Here is a 27,415-nt window from a genome sequence, read left to right on the forward strand (position 1 = left end):
ATATTAAAGTGTAAAGAAACTTAGAAGTCATTTCCTTAAAAAGTGTTATAGAGATGTTTTCCCTTACAGTGTACCTTGTCATTCATTTTTGGTGTGTGTTTAGAATATACTAAAATGCAAGAAGTAGATTTTCTGGAAAAAACTGACATCAACTTCTGTCTTTCTTTTCTGTCTATTGAAACAACATAAATTTCAGCAATGGCTTATTTTTTTCCACAAAAGTGTAAATTCACCTTTCTAAAGAATTTTAATCTTTAAAAGTCTACTTGAGAATAAGCATTTGGCCAGGGGACTTTAATTCACAAGCATACTCCTTTTATCAACATCAATGGTCTTACTATAGATTATCTATGAAGACTATAATCACAATGAAAAATACATGGTTTGATGGTAATTCCAAGTCTTGAGAAACCTAATGATTTTTTTAATAACTAGAACAGTCTTATCTATTCATCATACATAACCTCTCTTATCCTGATAAAATTTCCTTTAAATTACTTGTAATTTTTATTAAAATTATACATAAATGGAGTTTTAAAAGTTGAAGACTATTTCAAGTAACCCATGTCTCGTTCCACACTCACTATATTGCCTTACTTTGCATACATTCATTTTTAACTCTTTTCTATTTTGTTTGGTATTTTCTGATGTGTCTAAATAAGATATTTATAATGTTAATTCTTGATTTTTTAATTTTAGGCATAATCTATTGCTTTTGTCCTATGGGGAATAAGGATATAAGTCATGCTACTCCCTTCCCCAACACATATATTCTCTTTCCACATATATTCATGAATTATTATAATTTTTTTGTTAAATTCACACTTATTATATTGTGCATATATAAATATATGTTCATATTATTATAACTATACAAATATTGTTCTTGACTTAATTACATATGTATATTTACATTTATAATACAGTAAAGTTCTTAAACAATTATTATTTTTTCATGTACTTAACTATTTCCTATTTTTCTTTCTCTTGAATATATAAATTAGAAAAAAAATTCCTCTAAACAGAGTCAAATCTATGAAGTAATTGTCCACTTGTATGTTTTCTGGAAGATATTGCTATTGCAATTTATGCCTCCTGACCCAATCTTAGTTGACTGCCTTGTGGACCTCCTGCACGCCCATATCTGTGGGAGTTCCCCTTGGCTTTCTTGTCAATCTATTTAGGAAATAATTACTGATCTACTACATGACAGGCAGTAAAAAAAAGAACAAAAACCAAAAACAAAACGGGGGCAATTTAAAATATGCTTTTAAAGCAATTTAAAAAATGCAACTTAAATTTCTGTGAGAGGAAATACAAAGTAAATCTATAAATATATATGATATATATGCTATGAAAGATGAAGTCACTATAAAAAAAATTACCAAAAAAGGAAGTTACAAAGCAATGCTTTTCATTAATATAAATGCAAAGATACTCAAAAACGTTATCAGCTAAAATGTAGCAATATGTAGAGAGGATAATACATTCTAATCAAGTGGGTTTAATGCTAAGAATACAAGGCTTACTCAAGATTTGAAAATCAATTAAGGTAATATCTGCAGTTAGATAATAAAGGACAAATATTATGTGATTTTCTTCTTCAGATTCAAAAAGAACATTTGACAAAATTTAATACCCAATCATGATTAAATGTCTTAGAAGATTAGGAATAGGAGGAAACGTCTTTCAACTTTAGATAAAGCTGTACATTAAGAATGCACAGGTAACATCATACTTAATGGAAGAAAGAATGCTCCCTGCTAAAATCAGAAACAAGGCAAAATGTATCTGACCACCACTTATTCTAGATATTGTACTGGATATTCTAGCCAGCAAGAAAAATAAACAAAAGCTTGAAGTTTGGAAAGAAAGAGTAACACTGTGTTTTATCACATGTTCCATGATTTGAAGTTATAAAAAGCTTATGAAAAGGCTACTATTAGAATATGCCAATTCTGCAAAGATATAAATTTATCACACAAAAATCAATTATAGTTTCATAAATTAGCAATGAACCTCGTAAAATAAGATAAAATAAAACATTACCAATAACAATAAAACATTTAAAAGTTAGAGGTATTTTTTGGAGAATTTTTTGTAAGGGGACAAGATCGATACAATTAAACTACAAAGCATGGTTTAACAACCACGAATCAATCAACATGATACACATTAATGTTATCACATTAACAAAACAAAGGATAGAAATCATATGATTATCTCAGTAGACACAGAAAAAACTTCTGACAAAATTCAACATTCATTTATGATAAAAACTCTGAGCAAAGTGGGTATAGAGGGAACGTACATCAACATAATAAAGGCCATATATGACGAACCCACAATTAACCTCACACTCAGTAGTGAAAAGCAGAAAGCTTTCATCTAAAATCAGAAACAACACAAGGATGCCCACTCTTGACCACTTTTATTCAACATAGTATTGGAAGTTCTAGCCACAGCAATTAGGCAAGAAAAGAAAAAAAGGCATCCAAACTGGAAAGAAGTAAAACTGTCACTATTTGCAGATGACATACCATATGTAGTAAACCCCAAACACTCCAGCAAAAAACTATTAGAACTAATAAATGAATTCAGTAAAGTTGTAGAATACAAAATTAATTAATATCCAGAAATTCGTTGCATTTCTATACATTAATAATGACATATCAAAAGAGATGGAAAAAAATCCCATTTATAATTGCATCAAAAAGAATAAAATACCTAGGAAAGATCTGTACTATGGAAACTATAACACAGTCAGGAAAGAAATTGAAGATGACACAAATAAATGGAAACATATACAGTGCTCATGGATTGGAAGTATCAATATTGTTAAAATGTCCATACTATCCAAAGCAATCTACAGATTCAGTGCAACCCTTATCAAAATACCAATGCGATTTTTCAAAGAACTAGAAAAAATAAACCTAAAATTTGTATAGAACAACAAAAGACTCTGAATAATCAAAGCAATCTTGATAAAGTAAAACAAAGGTGGAGGTATCACACCATCAGACTTGAAACTATACTACAAAACTCTAGTAATCAAACCTGTGTGGTTCTAGCACAAAAACAGACACATAGATCAATGAAACAGGAGAGAGAGCCCAGAAATAAACCTATGCTCATATGGTCAATTAATCTATAACAAAGGAAGCAAGAATATACAACGGTGAAAGGAGAGTCTCTTCAAAAAATGGTGATGGGAAAACTGGAGAGCTACATGCAAAAGAATAACACTGTACCACTTCCTTACACTACATATAAAAATAAACTCAAAATGGATTAAAAACTTGAATAGAACACCTTAAATTGTAAAACTCATAGAAGAAAACATTGGCAGTAATCTCTTAGACCTTGGTCTTAGCAATGTTTTTGTCGGATCTGATTCCTTAGGCAAAGGAAACAAAAGCAAAAATAAACAAATGGGACTACATCAAACTAAAAAGCTTTTGCACAGCAAAGGAAACCACCACCAACAACAACAAAATGCCACCTACTGAATAGGAGAGGATATCTGCAAATGGTATGTTGGATAAAGGGTTGATAGCCAAAACATATAAAGAACTCAATACAGCTCAGTATAAACATCAAAAACAAAGAAACCAATTAAAAAATGGGCAGAGAAACTGAATAGACATTTTTCCAAAGAAGCATGCAGATGGCCAACAGGCACATGAAAACATGCTCAATCTCACTAATCATCAGGTAAATGCAGTTAGAAAACACAAGCTATCACTTCACACCTGTCAGAATGGCTATTATCAAAAAGGCAAGAAACAACAAGTGTTGGTGAGGATGTGAAGAAAACAGAAGCCTTTTGCACAGTTGGTGAGAATGTAAACTGGTGCAGCCACTGTGTAAAACAGTATGAAGATCCCTAAAAATTTAAAAATAGAATTATCAAAGAATCCAGAAATTCCATTTCTGTGCATTTATATGAAGAAAACAAAAACACTAATTCAAAAAGATATATGTACTCCTTTATTTATTGCAGCACTACATGTACATGCAATAGCCAAAAGATGGAAGCAACCTAACTGTCTATCAATAGATGAATGGATAAAGAAATTGTGAATAAGGGAATTCCCCGGCAGTCCAGTGGTTAGAACTCCACACTCTCACTGCTGAGGACCTGGGTTCAATCCCTGGTTGGGGAACTAAGATCCCACAAGCTGCATGATGTGGCCAAAAAATAAAATGAAGTGAAATGAAATGAAATGAAATGAAATAAAGTAAAATAATAAAGCTTCTTTTTTTAAAAAAGAGATTGTGAATATGACTCAGCTGTTAAAAAAAAAACAAAATGAAATGTTGCCATTTGTAGCAACATGGATGGACCTGGAGGGTATTAAGTAAAATAAGTAAGACAGAGAAAAACAAATACTGTATGATTTTACTTATATGTGGAATCTAAAAAACCAAAGGAAATGAACAAACAAATCAAAACAGAAACAGAATCATAGAGAACAAATTGGTGGTTGCCAGAGGGGAGTGGGTTGGGTCGAAGGGTGAAATAGGTGAAGGGGATTAAGACATACAAACTTCCAGCCATAAAATAAGTAAGTTATGGTGATGTAATGCACAGCATAGGGAATATAGTCAATAATAGTGTTAACAACTTTGCATAGTGACAGATGGTAACTAGACAATGTGGTAATCATTTCATAATGTATAAAAATATTGAATTACATTAGTTTCATTGTACACCTGAAACTAATATTGTATGTTAATCATAATACAATTAAATAAGTAGTTGGAATAGAGTTACTTGTGCCAGTACTTTACTATTGGATTCCTATATAGAGTAGGTTTCAAAAATAATATTTTAAAACATTGTATGATTCCACCTACATCAGGTACCTAGAGCAATCGAATTCTTAGAGATAGGAAGCAAAGTGGTGGTTACCAGGGGCTGGGAACACTGGTAAATGGGGAGGTATTGTTTTATGGTTATAGCATTTCAGTTTGGGATGATAAACAGTCCTGGAGATGGATGCAGCGATGATTACACAACGTGAATGTACTTAGCGCCTTACAACCATACACTTAAAAATAGTTAAAATTTTATGTTACATATTTTTTACCACAATAAAAATTAAAACTAAAAAAATATCTAACAGAAAACAATGGCCAAACTAAATCCGGATATCCAGTACAACTACCTTTCAAACATTTATGGTGAAATTAAAACATTTAATCTAATTAGAATTTACTATCAAAAGTTGGTCACCAAAGCATCTTCTTCTAGATATATTTCAAGGAGAAAGGAGATAATTTCAGAAGGAAGATCAGAGATCCAAACAGAAACAAATAAGGAAGAAAACTGGATCTAAAAATTGTACGCCTTTTTCCTTTACTAAAATCTTTTCAGGTAAGAAGATTTCAGAGAAAGAATATGTATATCTTGACACAAAATTTGATATCAGCAATTTGGGGCTTTTAAATGACATTTTGAATAGATAATTTTATTTTGATTATCTATCCATATGTCTGTGAAAGCAGACAATGTGCAATAAGATCAAATATCAGTTAAAATAATAGCACCAGATATTCTAATTCCCAATATTCTTTCCACAAAGTAATAGAAATAATTTATGTAGAAAAAAATCCTAAATTGAATAAAGGACATGTTCTTGGAACAATGATATAGTTAAAAATTAAACTGCATATCCCTCCTCTACTGCATTAGTAGAGTAGAGCCAATTGACATTTCAAATGAAGCTGAAATTTTCCAACATATTAAGTTCATTGGGACATAAAATGTATTTGATTTCACACGATCATATTTTTCTTCCAAGAGAAATGTAATCTATGTTGTTTCACTTACATTCAACCATTAAAATAGCTTATCATACAACCTTTCTTGGTTTTCATTTAACTAGAATGTACTTCGGGGGCTCAAACAGTAAAAACAGTTTAATTTTAGCTTGATAACCAAGATAATGCCAACAACATTGTAATTTCTAAATTTGCTTATAATATAAATATTTCAGTAAGGATCAAGTTTATGAGAAACACAAACACATATATTATTTAAGAGAATGCAAATGTAGTGTTTTGTTTTAGAGTTCCTAAGAACCAAATTGTAAATGTAAAGGAACATACCTAAGATACAAAAGCATATTATTGAGAATTATGTAACAATATCACTATTACCAATCATTTAACAGGAAATGAGATAATCATTACAAGCTAGTATATCAGGTACTAAAATTTAAATCATTTCAGTAGTTATTCAACAAATACAGTGTAAGGCATTACCAGTTCAAAGTTCACAGGACACTGTCTTTAGATAACTCCATCCTTGACTTTCATTATGATCCTAACACTTTAACCAAAAAGAAGTGATTTCCAGGTCCCAGTCATTTCTTATTCTCTCATACAAACACTGGGTTTTCCTTCCTTCTCCCATGCTTTTTTTTCTTTCTGTTTCCCTTCCCAATCTTTTCCATCATGCCCTATGATTCAATTTGTAAAGAAACTCACTATATTTTCAAGGCTGGTGATCCTCCAAACTACAGTCTACAGCCAAAGTTATCCTTTCTAAATGGAAGTCAGATCATGTCACTCCTTTTAAAATGTTGCGTGGCTCTTCATTTCATTCAGAGTAAAAGCTAAAGTCCTTATAATAACCCACAAAACCTACCTCTCCATTGTGTCTCTGATCTCCTATTTCACCACTTCCACTCCGATTCCTCTCCAGCTACACTGGCCTCTTTTTATACATGTCAGGCATACCCTGCCTTGGGGACATTCGCCTTCCTATTCTTGGAATGCCCTTTGATAATCGATTGGCTAATACCCAAGCCTCCTTCAAGTCTTTGCTCAAATAACCTCATTACATTAAATTTTCATTGTCTGTTTTTACCTGTATTATTTACATGATCTGATTAGATTCAGAAGAAGTGAGGTTCTGTTACCATTAGAAGAAAGTTATTACTAGCACTCCACTCTACTCAGTTATCATTTAAATATTACCTGTAGTTACCTAGAAAGCAGTGTTCATTAAAAGCGAAACTGTACAAATCCAAGTGGTAGTTTCCGTAGGACAATGTGCAACGCATAAGAAATTCAGGCATTACTGGAGTGAGCTAGCTACACTGGAGTTTATAGCCAGAGAGTTTATAAAAAGAAATTACTGGCTCAGAACTTTCAGTTCTTGGTTTAAGGCTTGGTCAGAGATTCAGGATGTTGCTGCGATGGCCCTAAAGGGATTTCTTCTTGCCTGTAGGCACGAGGTTGATGTAGGCAAAAATCAGACACAGAGTTTGACTTAACAGATTGCAGGATTATAACAGAGGGTTGAAATCAAAGCTGACAAGCAAGGTTTTTTAAGTGACATTTGGCACACTGTCTGGGAAGAAGTTCTATCATTAGAATCAGAATGGCACGTTTAGAAAATTCATACAAACACAAGTGATCCAAACAATAAAATCAAACGTTTGGTACCAAATGCTGAGATCAGTCAGCATTTAAAAGCAGATAATACAAATCACTCTAAATATTTTAAACAGAAAGTGATTTCACAGAGAGACTTATATATCTAAAAAACTGTTGAAATAGTTGGAGAAGCGATGTACAGTGAGTTCCCACAGGAATGACTCCCGTAATTGACTCCCCAAGAGACCAACTGCCGATATAGAGATCACAGAACATTGTTCTTGGTGACAGGTGGAAAATTAGAGATCTTCTAAGAGTAACTAGGGACAAGCCAACATCCAAATAAACATCATAATTACATATCATGTAACAACTGAAAATAATAAGTTCCTTTATTAAGAAATACATTTCGGCTGCTGTTCCAAACCACGAGATGACAGTGACAAAGTGAGAGTTTTTTCCCCTCTCACTTACTAGGGTGAGCTAAACAACCATGGGCTGATGTCCTAGCTCTTTGGTGTTTGGGAGACCAGACTTCTTCTGTTTGTTGGGTGCTAAAGAGGCAATTACTCAACTTCATGAACTAAGATCACACCCATATTCCAGCCTGTGGGGAGAAGAGATGGAAAATGGAGGGAATGTCTCTTCTTTTTAATTGTACAACCTATAGGGTGCATGTAGTATCTGTTCAGATTTCACTGGCTAAAATTTAGTCACATGGTCTATACCCACTGAAAGGGAAACTGAGAAATATAGGGTTTTTTTTCCGAATTAAAGATGGGTTGATAAGAGTATAAGGTCAACATATAAAAGGCAATTATATTTGCATATACCAGTAACAAAAACGAAGAGAAAATAAAATTTTAAGAGACTATTTTTGAAAATCATTTGCCTTTAGCATTTGAAATATTATATAATAATGCTCCTTCCATAAAAACTATAAAACATTACTGAGAAAAATTAAAGATTACCTAAATATATGTGTTTATCCTTACCATATACAAGGTTAATATTTTAAAAATCAATTGCTTTTCTATATTACAGCAGCAAAAAGAGAACAAAAATTTAAAGATACCACTTACAAAAATTATAATTTTCAAAAGCATAAAAATATTAAATACCCTTACCATAAATTATAATACATTATTGAATATTTCAACCTACGGAAATAACATGTTTTTCCATTTATTGCAGCAGTGAAATGTTTAGCCATGTGCCTATCTAAATATAGGTATATCTTACATACTACAAGAAAAAAAAATGGCTATTTCAGAACAAACAGCAGACTACCACAGCTTCAGGCTTGGGTGATTCAATAAAAAAATGACACCTTGTTTAGACAGCAGAACTTACTTTTATATAGTTAACTTGTATAATAATCCTACTGTAGTAAAGCTATATGAAAGAATAAACTTTAATAAAAATTCATTAGTTGCTTACCAAATAAAGAGAATTAAAAAATTGATATTATGCCAATATTAACTAATATGAATTATAATTAACAATATGCAACATTATTAACACTTTATTATTACGACTTTATACTAAAACATTCTAAGATTTGTAAATAAGACAAAATGATGTCACTTATTTAAATTTTATTCAGCAGCTTCTCCCTCATAAGTAATGAGGGAGAAACTGCTGGACAAATATTTACAAAATAGCTTATCAAAATTAATTTTATTATTTTTTTCTTTTCTTTACTGAGGTATATTTGATGTACAATATTACATAAATTTCAGGTATACAACATAGCGATTCACAAATTTTAAAGCTTATATTCTATTTATAGTAATTATAAGATATTGGCTATATTTTCTGTGTTGTACAATATATTCTTGTAGCTTACTTATCTTAAAAATAGTAGTTTGTACCTCTTAATTCCCATCCCTATCTTGCCCCTTCCCCCTAACCTCTCCCCACTGGTAACCACTAGTTTTTTCTCTATATCTGTGAGTCTTTTTCTTTTTTGTTAGATTCACTAGTTTGTTTTATTTTTTAAATACACACACACACACACACACACACACACACACACACACAGAGACATAACAAGATGAAATTCTGCCATTTACGATGGCATGGATGGACTTGGAGGGCATTATGCTAAGTGAAATAAGTCAGATAGAGAAAGACAAATACTGTATGACATCACTTATATGTGGCATCTTAAAAATAAAAAATAAAACAATAAATAAAACCATAACTAATTTTAAATACTCTAAAAATGTTGCCTAGCATTTTCAGGAATGTTCTTTATACAAGTTGTAGAGAACTTTATACAATATCTGTTCTATTATATCTGAAATTAGAAGAAGGACAATTTATAAAATATAGTTATCGCTAGCAATAGAGAGATTTGGGACATAAGAAAGAGGAAGGCTGAGCAGGCACCTTGCTACCATAGTGAGGAAATTTTAGTTCTCCTTGTAACAAATATATTAAAAAGCAGAAGGATTCCAGAAAAAAAAAATGTATTGTACTAAAGGAGAAAGGAGAGGCTATAGAGTTACTTAGGCTATTATTATTACATCCATGAACACGAGATGAGTATTTTTTCAACAGACGTAGGCAGCACAAAAGAAATACAGCTTTCAGACTTTATAAGTCCCAGTCCATTTCTGCCAATTCAAATCTGAACCCTCACAAGTCCAAGTGCTGTCCAAACGTATCTACCATCATGTCCCCTTGAAAACTTCAAGTATAGCTCCTTCCTACATACCGTTAGTAATGTATTTCTAAAATTCAGACGTTCTGTTTTGAAATGTTATATCCATAGCCAATTTCCCATTATTTAAGTGTGAAAAATTATAATGTATGACACATCTACCCATCTAATCCCAACTAAGTTCTAAAAATGCAAATGAAACACAGAGGAACACCAATAAAGGTATTATGTTTATCCCTACATTTATAAGAGCCATAAATTCTTTCAAGCCAGTGATGTCTATCATTTTGATTAGCTGGTGTTTTGAGTCTTCCTTAGACTAACATTACATGTTTACATGAACAAACTTAGTAGTGAACCCTTCAGTGAGATATTATACGAGCTCTTTAATTATTTTTTAAATCTACGTCTTCGAAGCCAGCTCTTTTGTGAGTAAATTCTTTGAAGGGAATAGGAGGGGCAGAGGAGGTCTGAACCTCTGCTTTAAGCAATGAATGGAACATGATGAAGGAAAACTAGCAAGTATACAACATGCTTTTAAGAAATTTCAACTTATGCACACTTTATTTACATTATCTCTTCAGCAGGGAAGAGGACTTGCTGAAAAAAGGGAGATAACATTTACTAAACACTGACTGTATGCCAATGGTTGTTTAAAACATACTATACATGATCTCAATTATCTTTCAAATCACTCAGAAATAGATTCCAATAGCCCCATTTTTATAGATAAGAAATATAGATAAGAAATAGGTAAGAGATAAGAGAGACGTTAGTAGATCAGGTGACATTTCATGGGCAGTAAGCAACACAAAAATCCAAATTCATCTCTTTAAGCCTCAAACACATGAAACACATGCACTTTGCACTAAACATTGTGTACAGGGTTCACTAAATTATAAAGCCGAGTACAATCAGCCAGATTTCCCTAACTCAGGACTCTGAGTTGCTATGTCAGCATTCTCATCAGTAGAATGAATAAATGAATAAATTACTGCCAAGTATTTCAGGGAAATACTTGACCTCAAAGAGAAGCTAATCCATTCAGCCCCAATTGCCTTACATACATTTTCTTAAACAAAAGTTGATTCCCATGTTATATCCCAAAATATAATTGCTGTATAACTCACATTTGGAAATTACTAGGGGGATTTAAAATACACATGCACATGTCGCACACAAAGTAAGACTTCATCCCTGTCCTTATTATACTGAAGCTTTTTATTAAATATCTGCCAATAACACAGAGAATATGATAGTGGCTGAATCTGCATATGGACATTTAGAAGAGGAATCTTGGTTATCTTTTTCTTATTAAAATTCTTTAAACAATTATTTTTATCCATCAGCATTTAGCAATTAACAAAATTGCCATCAAAATACGCTCTTAAATATAATTTCTAGAGACTCAATAATAACTTAAAATTACTTTTGCTAAAAAAACTCTGGGTCTTATTTGACTGATTAGAATCACTGATTCCAGATTCAGTTCAATTGCATCTTCCTAAATATATATGTTTTGCCTCCTCTTGTCTTATCTATTTTAACCTGTCCTTGACGATGTTGTTAGCCTACGTACATGAATATAGGTGAAAAGTGTTCATGAATTAAAGTCACTTCCAAAAGTTTAATAGATGTAGCCACTGCTTGTGGAACATAATGCTATTTACCCTTCTTTAATCTGTGAAAGTCCCAAGTTAAGTGTTTTTGCAGTAATGAGAAACTGAGAAACATTAAACATTTCAAAGATACACACACATCAGTCATGACAAATCAAAAATACTGAATTAAAGATGTTTTCAATAAATGATAAGATTGAGTGATTACAATGTAATATAAAATAATTATATGTTTGTGATCTCTGCAAGAAAGAAAATTTTGCTAACACAAATGGTAGAAATATATCCTTAATAAAATGCAAATAATGGAGGCTTACACTCAAATGTCTACTCCGTCTAAGGAATACTGGTAAAGATGCCCAAACTATAGGATAATGTAAAATGATATGATTCTTATTGAATAAATGCCTACCGTATACCAGACATGAGACTAGGTAAATTATGTAGGTGATTACCTCTTTTTATTTTTAAGAGTCTAAGAACCTAAGAAATAGGTCCTCTCTGCTTTATAGATGAGGAAATTGAGTCTCAGAGAAGTTGTACAACATATAGCTTGTAAGAAGAAAGTCTGAAATTAGTACCTAGTCCACTAGAACATGGTACCTGTGCTTTCCCATTTAGCCTGGGAGTATATTTTTTTGCTTCTATTCAAATAAGAATACAACTGCAATTCTTGAGAATTCACAAATTTTACCCTGACTAATGGAACCCCATTGTCAGGGACAGACATGAAAGTGCCCGACAGTATTCACTTCATCTCCTGTGCTGTCCACTAGGGTAGCCACTAGCCACGAGAGGCTACTGAACAATCAAAATGTGGCTAATCCAAATTGAGATGGGCTGCAGGTATAAAATACACACTGGATTTAAAGACTTAATATGAAAACAAGAATATAAAATACCTCATTATTATCTTACATTGCTTTTGTGTTAAAATGATAATATTTTGGGTATATTGAGTTAATGCAAATATATTCTGAAAATTAACTTCACTTTTTTTAACATAACTACTAGCAAATGTAAAATTACACATGTGGCTTACATTTGTGGCTTGTATTATACTTCTGCTAAACGTCGGTGTTATTCCTGAATTCTCTTGCACCAACTTTCATTAAGATCAATAAAAATCAGTTTGGCTTTTCCTTTTTATTTGTTCAGGATACCCCCCCAGGTATATTTAAATACATATATACTTATATACACAAGTGTATACATATATACACTTATATACATATATGTACACATACATACTGCCTTCCTTTAAAATGTCAGAGACTCCAAAAAGAGTCCTCTGAACTCACGATGCAGTCAGAGTTTTTCTGAATCATTTCACAGTTTGAGTCTGAAAATGCTTAGCTTTTCACTTCTACCAAGAGAAAGGCATATACTTTGAATTTCTGGAGGTACATAAAGACACATCGAGTAGTTTTTAGGAATGTTAACTCCATAAGCATTTTTTTTATTTGCTGCATTTGAATGTAAGCGTCACAGCTGAGATAGCTATGAAAACATTAAATTATTTCACCTCAATTTTCAGAACGCTCCTGATAATATAAGTAAAGGCAATTGGTTTTTTCAGTTCATTGGTTTTTTGTTTGTTTGTTTTGGCTTAGACTTTTTCTACTGCAGCCATCCCTACCAGTTATCATACCTCCTATGAATGAACACTGTATCTCTTTTGGGCTCACTTTGTATTCTTTCATTCTTTTTTGTATGCTTGTTTTCTAAGACCTTTCAGTATCCTTTCAGTGTATGTTCATTTTGAGGAAAAAAACTGATATTCAAGGTGGTCCCAGTGTAGTTCCCGTTTCAAACCCAGTTTAGCTTTATAAAGGAAATTATCTGAGATACTTCTACACAAGGTCCTGCTTCAGTCAAACTACCCGCCCACATCCACCTCCAAGGTTTGCATGACACAACCTCTGCTCTGCCTTGTGCCTTAGGGCCTGCCCACAGTGCTCTCCCCACCTCATTCATTATATGGTCCGACTGTGCTCACACTTGGTCTCCCTGTGCCGCAAAGGGTTTCCCTTCTATGAGCTCCAAGTGTGTTTCCAAACTCCTGCCCATCCTGTCCAGAAGTCTCAAATTAGCTCCCTCCACTGGATGTTTTATCTTCTTTACACCCTCATAAAGTTTTATATATTTTTCCTGGCACTTTATTATATCCAACCTAATATTAGAGTTATTTGAGATGTTTTTCCTATTCTCCATTACCATGTTGAGATATTCTTAAGAGCAGAGATTCTCTTAATTTCTATTCATCAAAATTTTTAATAAACACCTAAAATAGCAAAAGGATATACAAATTACTCTTGCAATATATGCCCTTAATTTTATAATTAATATATAATTTATACCACTTTGTATATATTTAAAATTTTTCCTTTTGGAAGCCTTTTTTTGTTTAAGAAACTTTATTCCAGATTTCACAGATTTAAAAAGTTTTAAATTCCCAATGAGATTGGTTTGTTCCTCTGACATCCCACTTAGTAGTTGTTCGCTGAAGTTTAATGTGGGTCAACATAAAACTTTTGCTCCCTCACTACTTGGATGCTATGAGATTACTTTTTATTATGATCAAAAATTTCTTATTTAAAAGGCCAGACCTGTACAAGAGCTAGCATAGCTGCCAACAAACCTCCTACACAGAATGAAAGGTGAAGGTTTTCTCAAGAAAATAGATTAGGGGTGCAGTCAAGTTGGCATACTAGGAGGATGCGGAATTCACATCTCCTCACAACTAGGGCACCTACCAGGCACCAGTGGGGGACCATGGACACCTAAGGGGACAGGAGGAAGCCCCAGTGACCAGGTAGGATGTGGGGTATGGGGGGAGTGAAGGGGGAGGAGAAGTGGAGGCAGGTGCCCCTGAGGGGTGGCTGGGGGAGGGGAAGGGATCCCATGCCCAAAGGGGGAAATTGGGGAACTGCTGGGAGAGCAGAGGATCAAAAGAGACCGTGGCCAGGTTTCCCCTGCCCACTTGGGCCCCCAGGAACCTGCTGAGATCCCGGGCCTGATCCCCTGCCCACTGAGGCCCCCTCCAGCCACGCAGGTCCTGAGGGAGTGGGAGGGAGGGAAGGGGGGAGTAAAAGTAAAGGCCGGACCTCTGGGATCAGCACGCTTGAGGGGCAGCAGGGGAGGGTAGGAGTTCCTACACCCAGCAGAACCCACCCACGGTTAGGGGTAGAAGGATGACGGGGAGACCCTGGTGGAGACAGTGCGGGAGGGGCACAAAGGAACAGAAGGGAACGCGGCCAGTGCTTTCCTTGTCCACTTAGGCACCGGGGAGCCTGTTGGGTTCCTGGGCCTAAACCTCTGCCCTCGGAGCCTCCCTCCTGCCATGTAGAGTCCAAGCCCTGACCCTACACCCCCACCTAGGGCCCCACCTCTACACTTGGAGATCCCCTCCAATGCACTGGGCCTAAACCCCACCCACACACCCTCACCCAGCGCCTTACCTCCAAAATCCAGAACTCCACACTCCAGAGGTACTCCTTTCGACATGCTGCCTCTCCCCTTCTATACAGGTACTAAGAAGAGGTCCCGCCACATACTTGAACATCGCTCCCCCACCTGCCTAGGTCCCGCCCCACCCTAAACCATGCCCCTGCCTAAGTTCCAGCCCCACTTAAACTCCGCCCCCACAGCCAAGGGTTGTTATTTTTTTCCCCCTCTTTTAGATTGGTCTTCTGTTTCACCTTGTAGATTCATTCTTATTGATTCTTTTATTTCTCCTAATAAATCTTTTATTTTTCTATTTTATTTTATTCTTTATACTTTGTTATTGTCTGTATTTTTGGCTTATTCCCCACCCCCTTTTTTGAAATTTTAAAAAATTTTTTATATTTTCTGTTGTGGATTTATTGTACCTTGTTGCAGTTATTTCCATTACAGTGATATTTTTCCTAATATATTTTTTATCTTTCTAATTTTATTTTATTTTTTATTCTTTGATATTGTAATGCTCCGTTTTTTCTTTCCTCCTTCATTTTTTTTTTTTAAACTGCGTCACAAAGCTTGCAGGATTTTGGTTCCCAGGCCAGAGGTTGGACCGGCACGCCTATGGTGGGAGCTGTGAGTCCAAAATGCTGGACTAAAAGAGAACCTCAGACCCAAGGGAATATTAATCAGATTGAGGCCTCCTGGAGGTCCTCATCTCAGCACCAAGAACAGGCTCTATCCAACTGCCTGCAAACTTCAGTGCTGGACGTCTCAGGCCAAACAACCAGTAAGAGAGGAATACAGCATCACCCATCAAAGAAAGAAAAAAAAAAGAAATGACAAAATAATATGTTACAGAAGAAGGAGCAGGTAAAAACCTACAAAACTAAATAAATGAAGAAGAAATAGGCAACCTACCTGAAAAAGAATTGGGAGTAATGATAGTAAAGATGATCCAAAATCTCAGAAACAGAATGGAGAAAATAAAAGAAACATTTAAAAAAGATCTAGAAGAACTAAAGAGCAAACAAACAGTGATGAACAACACAGCTGCTGAAATTAAAAATACTCTAGAAGGAATCAATAGCAGAATAAATGAGGAAGAAGAATGGATAAGTGACCTGGAAGATAAAATACTGGAAATAACTACCACAGAGCACAATAAAGAAAAAAAAATGAAAAGAATTGAGGACAGTCTCAGAGACATATGGGACAACATTAAATGAACGATTATTCAAATTATATGGGTCCAGAAGGAGAAGAGAAAAAGAAAGGGTATGAGAAAATATTTGAAGAGATTATAGTTGAAAACTTCCCTAACATGGGAAAGGAAATAATCAAGTCCAGGAAGCACAGAGAGTCCCATATAGGATAAATCCAAAGAGAAACACACCAAGACACATATTAATCAAACTATCAAAAATTAAACACAAAGAAAAAATATTAAAGGCAACAAGGGAAAAGCAACAAATAACATACAAGGAAATCCCCATAGGATTAACAACTGATCTTTCAGCAGAAACTCTGCAAGACAGAAGGGAGTGGCAGGACACATTTAAAGTGATGTAAGGGAAAAACCTACAACCAAGGTTACTCTACCCAACAAGGATCTCATTCAGATTCAATGGAGAAATTAAAACCTTTACAGACAAGCAAAAGTTAAGAGAATTCAGCACCACCAAACCACCTTTATAACAAATGCTAAAGGAACTTCTCTAGGCAGGAAACACAAGGGAAGGAAAAGACCTACAAAAACAAACAAAAAACAATTAAGAAAATGGTAATAGAACATATATATCAATAATTACCTTAAATGTAAATGGATTAAATGCTCCAACCAAAAGACACAGACTGACTGAATGGATACAAAAACAAACCCATATATGTGCTGTCTACAAGAGATGCACTTCAGATCTAGGGACACAAAAAGACTGAAAGTGAGGGGATGGAAAAAGATATTCCATGCAAATAGAAATCAAAAGAAAGCTGGAGTAGCAATTCTCATATCAGACAAAATGGACTTTACAAGAGACAAAGAAGGACACTACATAATGATCAAGGGATCAATCCAAGAAGATGATATAACAACTGTAAATATTTATGCACCCAACATAGGGGCACCTCAATACATAAGACAAATGCTAACAGCCATAAAAGAGGAAATTGACAGTAACACAGATATAGTAGGGGAGTTTAACATCCCACTTTCACCAATGGACAGGTCATCCAAAATGAAAATAAATAAGGAAACACAAGCTTTAAATGACACATTAAACAAGATGGACTTAATTGATATTTATAGGACATTCCATCCAAAAACAACAGAATACACATTCTTCTCAAGTGCTCATGGAACATTCTCCAGGACAGATCATATCTTGGGTCACAAATCAAGCCTTGGTAAATTTAAGAAAATTGGAATCACATCAAGTATCTTTTCTGACCACAATGCTCTGAGACTAGATATCAATTACAGGATAAAATATGGAAAAATACAAGCACATGGAGGCTAAACAATACACTATTAAATAACCAAAAGATCACTGAAGAAATCAATGAGGAAATCAAAAAATACCTAGAAACAAAAGACAATGAAAACATGATGGCCTAAAACCTATGGGATGCAGCAAAAGCAGTTCTAAGCGGGAAGTTTAATGCAATACAATCCTACCTCAAGTAAAAAACATCTCAAAAAACCAACCTAACCTTAAATCTAAAGCAATTAGAGGAAGAAGAACAAAAAAACTGCAAAGTTAGCAGAAGGAAAGAAACCATAAAGGTCAGATCAGAAATAAATGAAAAAGAAATGAAGCAAATGACAGCAAAGATCAATAAAACTAAACGCTGGTTCTTTGAGATGATAAACAAAATTGATAAAACATTGGCCAGACTCATCAAGACAAAAAGGGAGAAGACTCAAATCAACAGAATTAGAAATGAAAAAGGAGAAGTAACAATTGACACGGCAGAAATACAAAGGATCGTGAGAGATTACTACAAGCAACTATATGCCAATAAAATGGACAACCTGGAAGAAATGGACAAATTCTTAGAAATGCACAACCTTCCGAGATGGAACCAGGAAGAAATAGAAAATATGAACAGACCAATCACAAGCACTGAAATTGAAACTGTAATTAAAAATCTTCCAACAAACAAAAGCCCAGGACCAGATGGCTTCAGAGGTGAATTCTATCAAACATTTAGAGAAGAGCTAACACCTCTCCTTCTCAAACTCTTCCAAAATATAGCAGAGGGAGGAACACACCCAAACTCATTCTATGAGGCCACCATCACTCTGAGACCAAAACCAGACTAAGATGTCACAATGAAAGAAAACTACAGGCCAATATCACTGAAGAACATAGATGCAAAAATCCTCAACAAAATACTAGCAAGCAGAATCCAACAGCACATTAAAAGGATCATACACCATGATCAAGTGGGCTTATCCCAGGAATGCAAGGATTCTTCAATATACTCAAATCAATGAATGCGATATACTATATTAACAAACAGAAGGCTAAAAACCATATGATAATCTCAGTAGATGCAGAAAAAGCTTTCGACAATGATCAACACCCGTTTAAGATAAAAAGTTTCTAGAAAGTAGGCATAGAGGGAACTTACCTCAACATAATAAAGGCCATATACGACAAACCCACAGCCAACATCGTTCACAATGGTGAAAAACCGAAGCCATTTCCTCTAAGATCAGAAACAAGACAAGATTGCCCACTCTCAACACTATTATTCAACATAGTTTTGCAAGTTTTAGCAACAGCAATCAGAAGAGAAAAAGAAATAAAAGGAATCCAAATTGGAAAAGAAGTTATACTGTCACTGTTTGCAGATGATATGATACTATACATAGAGAATCCTAAAGACACCACCAGAAAACTACTAGAGCTAATCAATGAATTTGGTAGAGTAGCAGGATACAAAATTAATGCACAAAAATCTCTTGCATTCCTATACACTAATGATGAAAAATCTGAAACAGAAATTAAGTAAACGCTCCCATTTACCACTGCAACAAAAAGAGTAAAATACCTAGGAGTAAACCTACTTAAGGAGAAAAAAGACCTGTATGTATACAGAAAACTATAAGACACTGATGAAAGAAATTAAAGATGATACAAACAGATGGAGAGATATACCATGTTCTTGGATTGGCAGAATCAACACTATGAAAATGACTATACTACCCAAAGCAATCTACAGATTCAGTGCAATCCCTATCAAACTACCAATGGCATTTTTCACAGAACTAGAACAAAATCTTTCACAATTTGTATGGAAACACAAAAGACCCCTAATAGCCAAAGCAATCTTGAAAAAGAAAAACTGAGCTGTGGGTATCAGCCTCCTTGACTTCAAGCTCTACTACAAAGCTACAGTAATCAAGACAGTATGGTACTGGCACAAAAAACAGAAATATAGATCAGTGGAATAGGATAGAAAGCCCAGAGATAAACCCATGCACATATGGTCACCTTATCTTTGATAAAGGAGGCAAGAGTATATACAATGGAGAAAAGACAGCCTCTTCAATAAGTGGTACTGGGAAAACTGGACAGCTATATGTAAAAGAATGAAATTAGAACACTTCCTAACACCTACACAAAAATAAACTCAAAATGGATTAAAGACCTAAATGTAAGGCCATACACTATCAAACTCTTAGAGGAAAACACAGGCAGAACACTCTATGACATAAATCACAGCAAGATCCTTTTGACCCACATCCTAGAGAAATGGAAATAAATACAAAAATAAACAAATGGGACCTAATGAAACTTCAAAGCTTTTGCACAGCAAAGGAAACCATAAACAAGATGAAAAGACAACCCTCAGAATGGGAGAAAATATTGGCCAATGAAGCAACTGACAAAGGATTAATCTCCAAAATTCACAAGGAGCTCATGCAGCTCAATATCAAAAAACAAACAACCCAATCCAAAAATGGGCAGAAGACCTAAATAGACATTTCTCCAAAGAAGATAGACAGATTGGCAACAAACACATGAAAATATGCTCAACATCACTAATCATTAGAGAAATGCAAGTCAATACTACAACAAGGTATCACCTCACACCAGTCAGAATGGCCATCATCAAAATATCTACAAACAGTGAAGGCTGGAGAGGGTGTGGAGAGAAGGAAACCCTCTTGCACTGTTGGTGGGAATGTAAATTGATACAGCCACTACAGAGAACAGTAAGGAAATTCCTTAAAAACTAAAAATAGAGCTACCATATGACCCAGCCATCCCACTACTGGGCATATACCCTGAGAAAACCATAATTCAAAAAGTGTCATGTACCACAATGTTCATTGCAGCTCTGTTTACAATAGCCAGGACATGGAAGCAACCTAGGTGTCCATCGACAGATGAATGGATAAAGAAGATGTGGCACATATATACAATGGAATATTACTCAGCCATAAAAAGAAATGAAATTGAGTTATTTGTAGCGATGTGGATGGACCTAGAGTCTGTCATACAGAGTGAAGTAACTCAGAAAGAGAAAAACAAATACTGTATGCTAACACATATATATGGAGTTAAAAAAAAATGGTTCTGATGAACCCAGGGGCAGTTCTGGAATAAAGACACAGATACGGAGACTGGACTTGAGGACACGGGGTGGGGGAAGGTAAGCTGGTAAGAAGTGAAAGAGCAACACTGACCTATATACATTACCAAATGTAAAATAGATAACTAGTGGGAAGCAGCCGCATAGCACAGGGAGATCAGCTCGGTGCTTTGTGACCACCTAGAGGGGTGGGATAAGGAGGGTGGGAGGGAGACTCAAAAGGGAGGGGATATGGGGGTATACATTTGCATATAACTGATTCACTTTGTTATACAGCAGAAACTAACACAACATTGTACAGCAATTATACTCCAATAAAGATGTTAAAAAAGAAAGTAGAGTAGTCTGAGGTATCTGAAATGCTTTTACATTAAATTCACATAAGTATACTTATCCCTCAACAGAGTCTTGAAATGTTTCTTTTCCTCTGTACTATTCCATATAGTGCTGGAAACATCAGGCTGGAAACATCAGGCAAGGAGCCTGGCTTAACTATGTGTCAATGGGAAAATATTTATCTAGAAACCTACTCTTAACCAAATTAAAACACTCCCTTTAAAATGTATGAGGAAGTTATGGCAGAAATGGCAGTGTTCCCCAGTCCACCCACCATGTTAAAAATCAGTACAAACAAATTAGGTCATTCTTCTTAAAGCACTTTTGTTTTTGTTAGTTACAAGATATAATTTATATACAAAATGAATGGCACTTTTATTTTCTACTCCAAACTCATGGTTTAAATATTAATATATGCCATGTTATCAACTGATAAAATTTGGTTTTCTTTTTTGCCACACCATGCAGCATGTGGGAGCTTAGTTCCCAGGCCGGGGATTGAACCCATGGTCCCTACATTGAGAGTGCAGAGTCTTAACCACCGGACCTCCAGGGAAGTCCCCAAATTTGTTCTTTTGTCATTGTAACACTATATACTGCATTTTCATCTCATCCTCTAATATTTTATATGAATTAATGCTACTTGCTATTTCCACTTCTTACAATATTGTCACTGTATGTATTATATTGGACATCTACCAATAATTATTTAGACAAATTACCCCCAAATTTTTAGGTGAATGGATGGACATATTCAATCATCTAAACTATTTAAATATATAAACTCAACATTCAAATGAATAAAGTATTGGTCTAAAAAGAATAAAGTAAATAACATAATCACAGTAACATCTAATTAAAATTGAGTAAGTCTGTTCTTGATGTTCTTATATTGTATTAAAAGTGAATTGATATTTACTAAGGACTGAATTCTGAATCAGACTGAAAACAAAGGAGTCTTAGTTTATTGATCTAAGAAGAAATTGACTAAACTAGGAACTGGGGAACTGGTAAATATACCAAAGCTTGGAGAAATGTTGGAAGACAAGTTTATGAGTAAAGCCTTGAAAGATAACATTTTAGATTCAAAAAGATTTTTCTTTATGAAAACAATGATTTACTAGGTGTTTATGTCACTTCTTTTCCATTTCCTTCCTTCCCACCTACCACTCTGTAAAAGCACCACAGAAACAAATTAAAATGTACCTGCTGGAAGAGGCACTTTGAGTTCTTCTTTCATGGAGTGATGGAATGATAGACAGTTCTTTGTAAGCACAATGTCATCCAGTGCAATATCTCCATGGTGGCCTTTCCCAACTCTGCCTTCAAATTTGAGTTGGAAGTCCTCATCACCAGACAGGGATAATTCTTCCCGCTGCCAGAAATTGCCTTGTTCTACAGTGAGGTTAAGTAGGACCTTCGTTTGGTTTGAGACTGACACCTGGATCAAAGTGAGCGCTCCAATGCCATGTCCATACATGCGATAATGAAAGATTATCTGTAACCAAGAATCAAGAATATTATATATAATTAGTACAATTAATTTCACCTTATTTTCAATTATATCATTTGTCCTCTCCTTTCTTAACAGATTCCTGAAGGAAATTAGATCTCTATGTTCTACTGCTCTGTGAGTACTCTACCAATGAATGAAGTTAGGCCAGCCTTAAATCGTATGTTGCAAAACATGGAAAATAGTACAATAAAGATCAAATAGAAACTTAGTTGAAAAATGAGCAGAGTTCACTTCCTTTCTGTGACTTATAAAAGTAGGATTCCTCCACAAACTCTTAAGATCCACTGTCAAAGGAATAAAAATATCATTAAAAAGTGATGCATTATATAGAAAGACTTTTCATGATTAAGAAATATCAGGTACTAAAGAAAATCATTTCTAATCTCATGAAACTTAAATCATTTTCTTCAAAATAGCAGAGTACTTTATTGTTTATTCTACCACATCCTTGCACTTGAAACACATTTTCAGTTCTACAAGTTCCTCAGGGCTGTACTATACATAGCAAAACCACCAGAATAGCGATTTCTAAATTTTACTTGAAACGCTTTAGAAGAGCAGACTCGAGAGTTGTACCCCCAAGTAAAAATTAATGTAAGTATTTCCAGGGATTAACATTTCACTGTTTCAAAGATGTAGTTTACCAGATTTTTAGTGATTGTTACGCAGATGGAGAAAGTCAGGGGACATTCTAGGAGGAAGAAGAATATGAGTTAGGAACAACAGGGACTGAGAGTGTTTTTAAGCTTTTGTCTTGTCTTTTTTATGAATGAGGGAAAAGAGTAATGGTGGGTGATCTTCACACAGGAAAATCACATTTTGGAAAGACTAGCACTCATGGATATTATATTCTAGAGAAAGAAAAATGAACGTGTTTAAAGGGTAAAGAATGTGATTAGACAATATATGCAATGCATACTTCAAAGAGCACCAAGAAGAGCTAAGCCATGTAAATAACTATGCAAATTTCCTAGCTGATGAATAATACCTGAATTTCAGGTATTATTCTATGATCCAAAAATGTTTCTTCTATTGATTAATCCATTACTGTTGGAAAACATGAGCTCTATGACCACTTTGGCTTGTTTGGGGAGGACTGGTCAAACCTGAGTGTCACAAAGTGAGAAACACAAAGAGTCTGAGGCCAGCCTCTTGAGCAGCACCAATAGGCAAGAGAGGAAACTACCCAACAGGCATAGCATGTCTGTCTGGAGCCCTTGCAGTCATAGGTGTGGTCTTCCCAGTATTCTCCCTTGTTTTGTCTTCTTATTTGCACAGAAAGCATAAGGCATATGTTTTATGTCACAGTAAATACTTCCTTATCTTCTTGAGGCCATTTCCTGAATGATGCCATTGGGTCAACATGCAAACAAGCATCTAAATACTCCATTTCTACAGAGAATACTTGATGACAATGTAACCTAATCACAGGGCAACATGAGTGAATAAAAATCTCTTAAGTATTAAATTCTTCTAAGGAGGCATTTTCACTGGAAATTTCAGTTACTCAGAGGTTTGATCTCTACCCTCTTCAATCTACGTCTGCATCCCTTCCTGCCTCCCACCCATCCCTCAAAAGGAAGAAAAATCTCCAATTTGATTGTTTCTCCCTGAAGTTTTCCACAAGGTCAAGTGACAGAAAGGATTTTCATGAAAATATGGAAGGTCACTCTGCTTACCTGATAAACAAATGCTTATATATGAGAGACCCAATCATTCCCAGCATGACCTTTCCTTACTTCTTTGTATTCAATCTATATCATAAATATTCATAAAATGAACCATTCATCATTAATTTTTTGACATTTCTCCTAGGCATACTTCATTATTCTCACACAGGTGTTTAAAACAGTGGGAGCTATAGTACTGGGACCAGGGAAAAATAGAGATGAATGAGATCCTTAGTAACTACAGTATGAAAAAAAAAAAATCTTTTAACATTCTTAGAGGAAGTCTGAAAAGAAAAGCTAAGGAGTCTGTTCTTGATGTCTTTCAAATTACTCAATATTTTCTTGAAAATAAACCCCAGCATACCAGATTTTATATATGTTGAGTCTATATCTATAAATCTATATACCCATAGATATTCTGAAATTTGTAAGTTAGTTCTAGTCTTAAAAGCTGATTAAAAATTAAACATGAAATATATACAATTTCAGTTTGACTTTTTTGCTTTTCTAAAACTCAGTGTTTGCCAAACTGATTAAATAAAGTTTAATATAATTGTGTATGATTCATTACATCCATTCTGGACTGCTGACTGAGTTACGTCTTTAAAACTCTGAGAGTGTCACTTTCTTGCAGAAAATCTATGAAATTTGCCTGAAGAGAGAAGAGATATGTGATTCTTCCCTGAGAATTAAACTATGAAATCAATTTAAGATGACACAGGAAAGCTCCTAACACAAACTAAAGGTTTAACATGTCTTAAGACTGGGAAAATGGTAGGATGTAAAGGATGGTCAGTATAAAACAGAGGAACAAACATCTGTGATAAGTACAGGTACAGCTGGGGAGCCTTCGAGCAAAGATTTAATATGTCCCCTTCTGGGGTTAGGGCTGTCTACTGAGGAGACAGATACACAAGAATATTACAATTTGAAGATAATAAAGGTTTAAATCATGTTATTGTCTCCCAGCCTGATTCTTTGATTGGCTAGCAACTTTCTGAATATAATTTGTTTTCCTTTCAGTGTTCAGACACTGGGGAATACACCAGTCAGAATACATGTGTTCAGAGCTTATGGAGATTGCATTTCTTGCTGTAAATACAAATAAATGGCAAATTTATTCACGCATTAATCTCTTATAAGCAAGATTCTGTGAAGTCATCTCTGAGTGCTTAATTTATATGTAAAGATAAATTTAGCCCCTAGCCTAGCTGACTCAAATCCTTTGGGGAATAAAACTAGACAATCATGCAAACAATAAATAGTAATTATGCAAACGCATAGTCATCATATGAAGATCCATACAACTCTATTTATACTTTTAACACTCTTATAAATGTTTTCTTCAAGTTTCCACAGCATAATGGCCAAACCATTTTTTCTTCCTGCCTCTAGAAATTCTACTTTTTAAAGGGTCAATTTCAGTCTTTCCTTTTCCATGAAGACGTCTTCAACCATTTTATCATGGTGCCAACTATGACGCATATTAGTTCTTGGAAATATTTAACTTTATACTATTTCTCATTGTTTAATTCCCTTTCTTATGGTGAAATTCCCATAATTCCAATAAGTACCAAGTTCCCTGAGTGGACACAACTGATATTTCACTTCTTTTGTTCTACCCGTGGTTATGGATAATAAGAATGACATTTTCCAATGGTTTCCAAAATTCCTTATCTACGGAACTTATCCACAGGATAAACTCTTCCAACAGCTCTAATGGTCCTTCCCTTTCACCCTTACTTCACTTTCTACCTCCCTCACATATTCCAAGTTGAATACATTCAAACTCATTTGTTGGTCTGGTGCTGGCCGTTTCGTTTTCTGTACTTAACTCCTTCAGAAGTTGTTCATAATATTTCTGGTTTTTTCCCCATACCTTGCAGTTTTTGCTTCTTCTGCTTATGACTGGGCTTGAAATTCTGGCTGCTCTCATGGGCTGCTGCGGGAACAAGCTCTTTATAAAGATGTAATGACCAGATGAATTTCTCAAGGTGTGGTCAGCAGCTGGCTGTGTGCCTGAGGCAGGGATGCCGCTAGCCTTCAGATTCCAGTCAAAGTCATCATCCTGTTCCTGCTCCCAGGCACAAAGATCAAACTCAAAATCACAGCAGCCACTGCAGGTACCTGGAAAACATTTTCCAATTTATGGTGGAGAGAAAAAGGAAATTAGTAGATAAAGCATGCAATCACAAGTTACAGTAATCTTATTAAACACACTCATGTTTCAGGATCTTTGAACTTGCTACTCTCTCTGCCTGGATTCTTTCCCAAATGGCCTGTCCACTCACTTCTATCAGATCTGTATTTGAGCATCACCTTCTCAGTGGGTCCTTATTTATCAGTGCACGTAAAATCTCCTATCCTCAACTCTGTCCTGCTTCACTGTTCGTTTTTATTTTGGGCACTTTCTAACACATTATATGTTTTACTGACTTATTTTTTGTCTTCCCCCACTCCTCACTCATCAGAATGCATGTGTTATGAAGGAGAGAATTTGCTCAGTTTTGTTGTTATATTCCCAGTGCCTGGCAAATAATTGCTCAATTTGCTGAATAAGTAAATGAACTTTTAAAAAAGAAAAAAAATACAGTAATCTTATGTAGCTTTTTTTTTTTTTTGCGGTACGTGGGCCTCTCACGGTTGTGGCCTCTCCCGTTGCGGACCACAGGCTCCGGACGCGCAGGCTCAGCGGCCTATGGCTCACGGGCCTAGCTGCTCCATGGCATGAGGGACCTTCCTGAACTGGGGCACGAACCTGTGTCCCCAGCATCGGCAGGTGGACTCTCAACCACTGCGCCACCAGGGAAGCCCTTATGTAGCTTTTATATATAGAATGGATAAACAAGGTCCTACTCTATAGCACAGAGAACTATATTCAATATCCTGTGATAAACTATAATGGAAAAGAATATAAAAAAAGAATGTATATAGATGTATAATGGAATCACTTTGCTGTACAGCAGTAATTAACACAACATTGTAAATCAACAATACTTCAATTAAAAAATTGAAAAAATTGCAGTAATCCTGCCACATCATGTAATGTTAGAAACCTTACAATATTATCCTGACTGCAACATTAAAATAGAATAGTTTAGTTTGTTACACACAGCTATTTCCATGGCTCATTTAAGTTTATTTCTTCAATAGTCTGGTCCCTGTGTCAAAA

The 27,415-nt window shown here is 34.9% G+C and overlaps 1 protein-coding gene across 1 annotated transcript in view; it reads right to left on the reverse strand.

The window, feature by feature from the left end:
- The window catches only part of MALRD1 (MAM and LDL receptor class A domain containing 1), a 592,374-nt gene that overhangs the window by 313,956 nt on the left and 251,003 nt on the right, over window positions 1–27,415 (reverse strand). The window contains 2 exon segments of the mRNA XM_032621667.1: window positions 22,264–22,555; window positions 26,123–26,370. Of these exon segments, the coding sequence (XP_032477558.1) occupies window positions 22,264–22,555; window positions 26,123–26,370 (540 nt within the window).

Source organism: Phocoena sinus, chromosome 2, assembly GCF_008692025.1.
Source record: "Phocoena sinus isolate mPhoSin1 chromosome 2, mPhoSin1.pri, whole genome shotgun sequence".
Lineage (NCBI taxonomy): Eukaryota > Metazoa > Chordata > Mammalia > Artiodactyla > Phocoenidae > Phocoena > Phocoena sinus.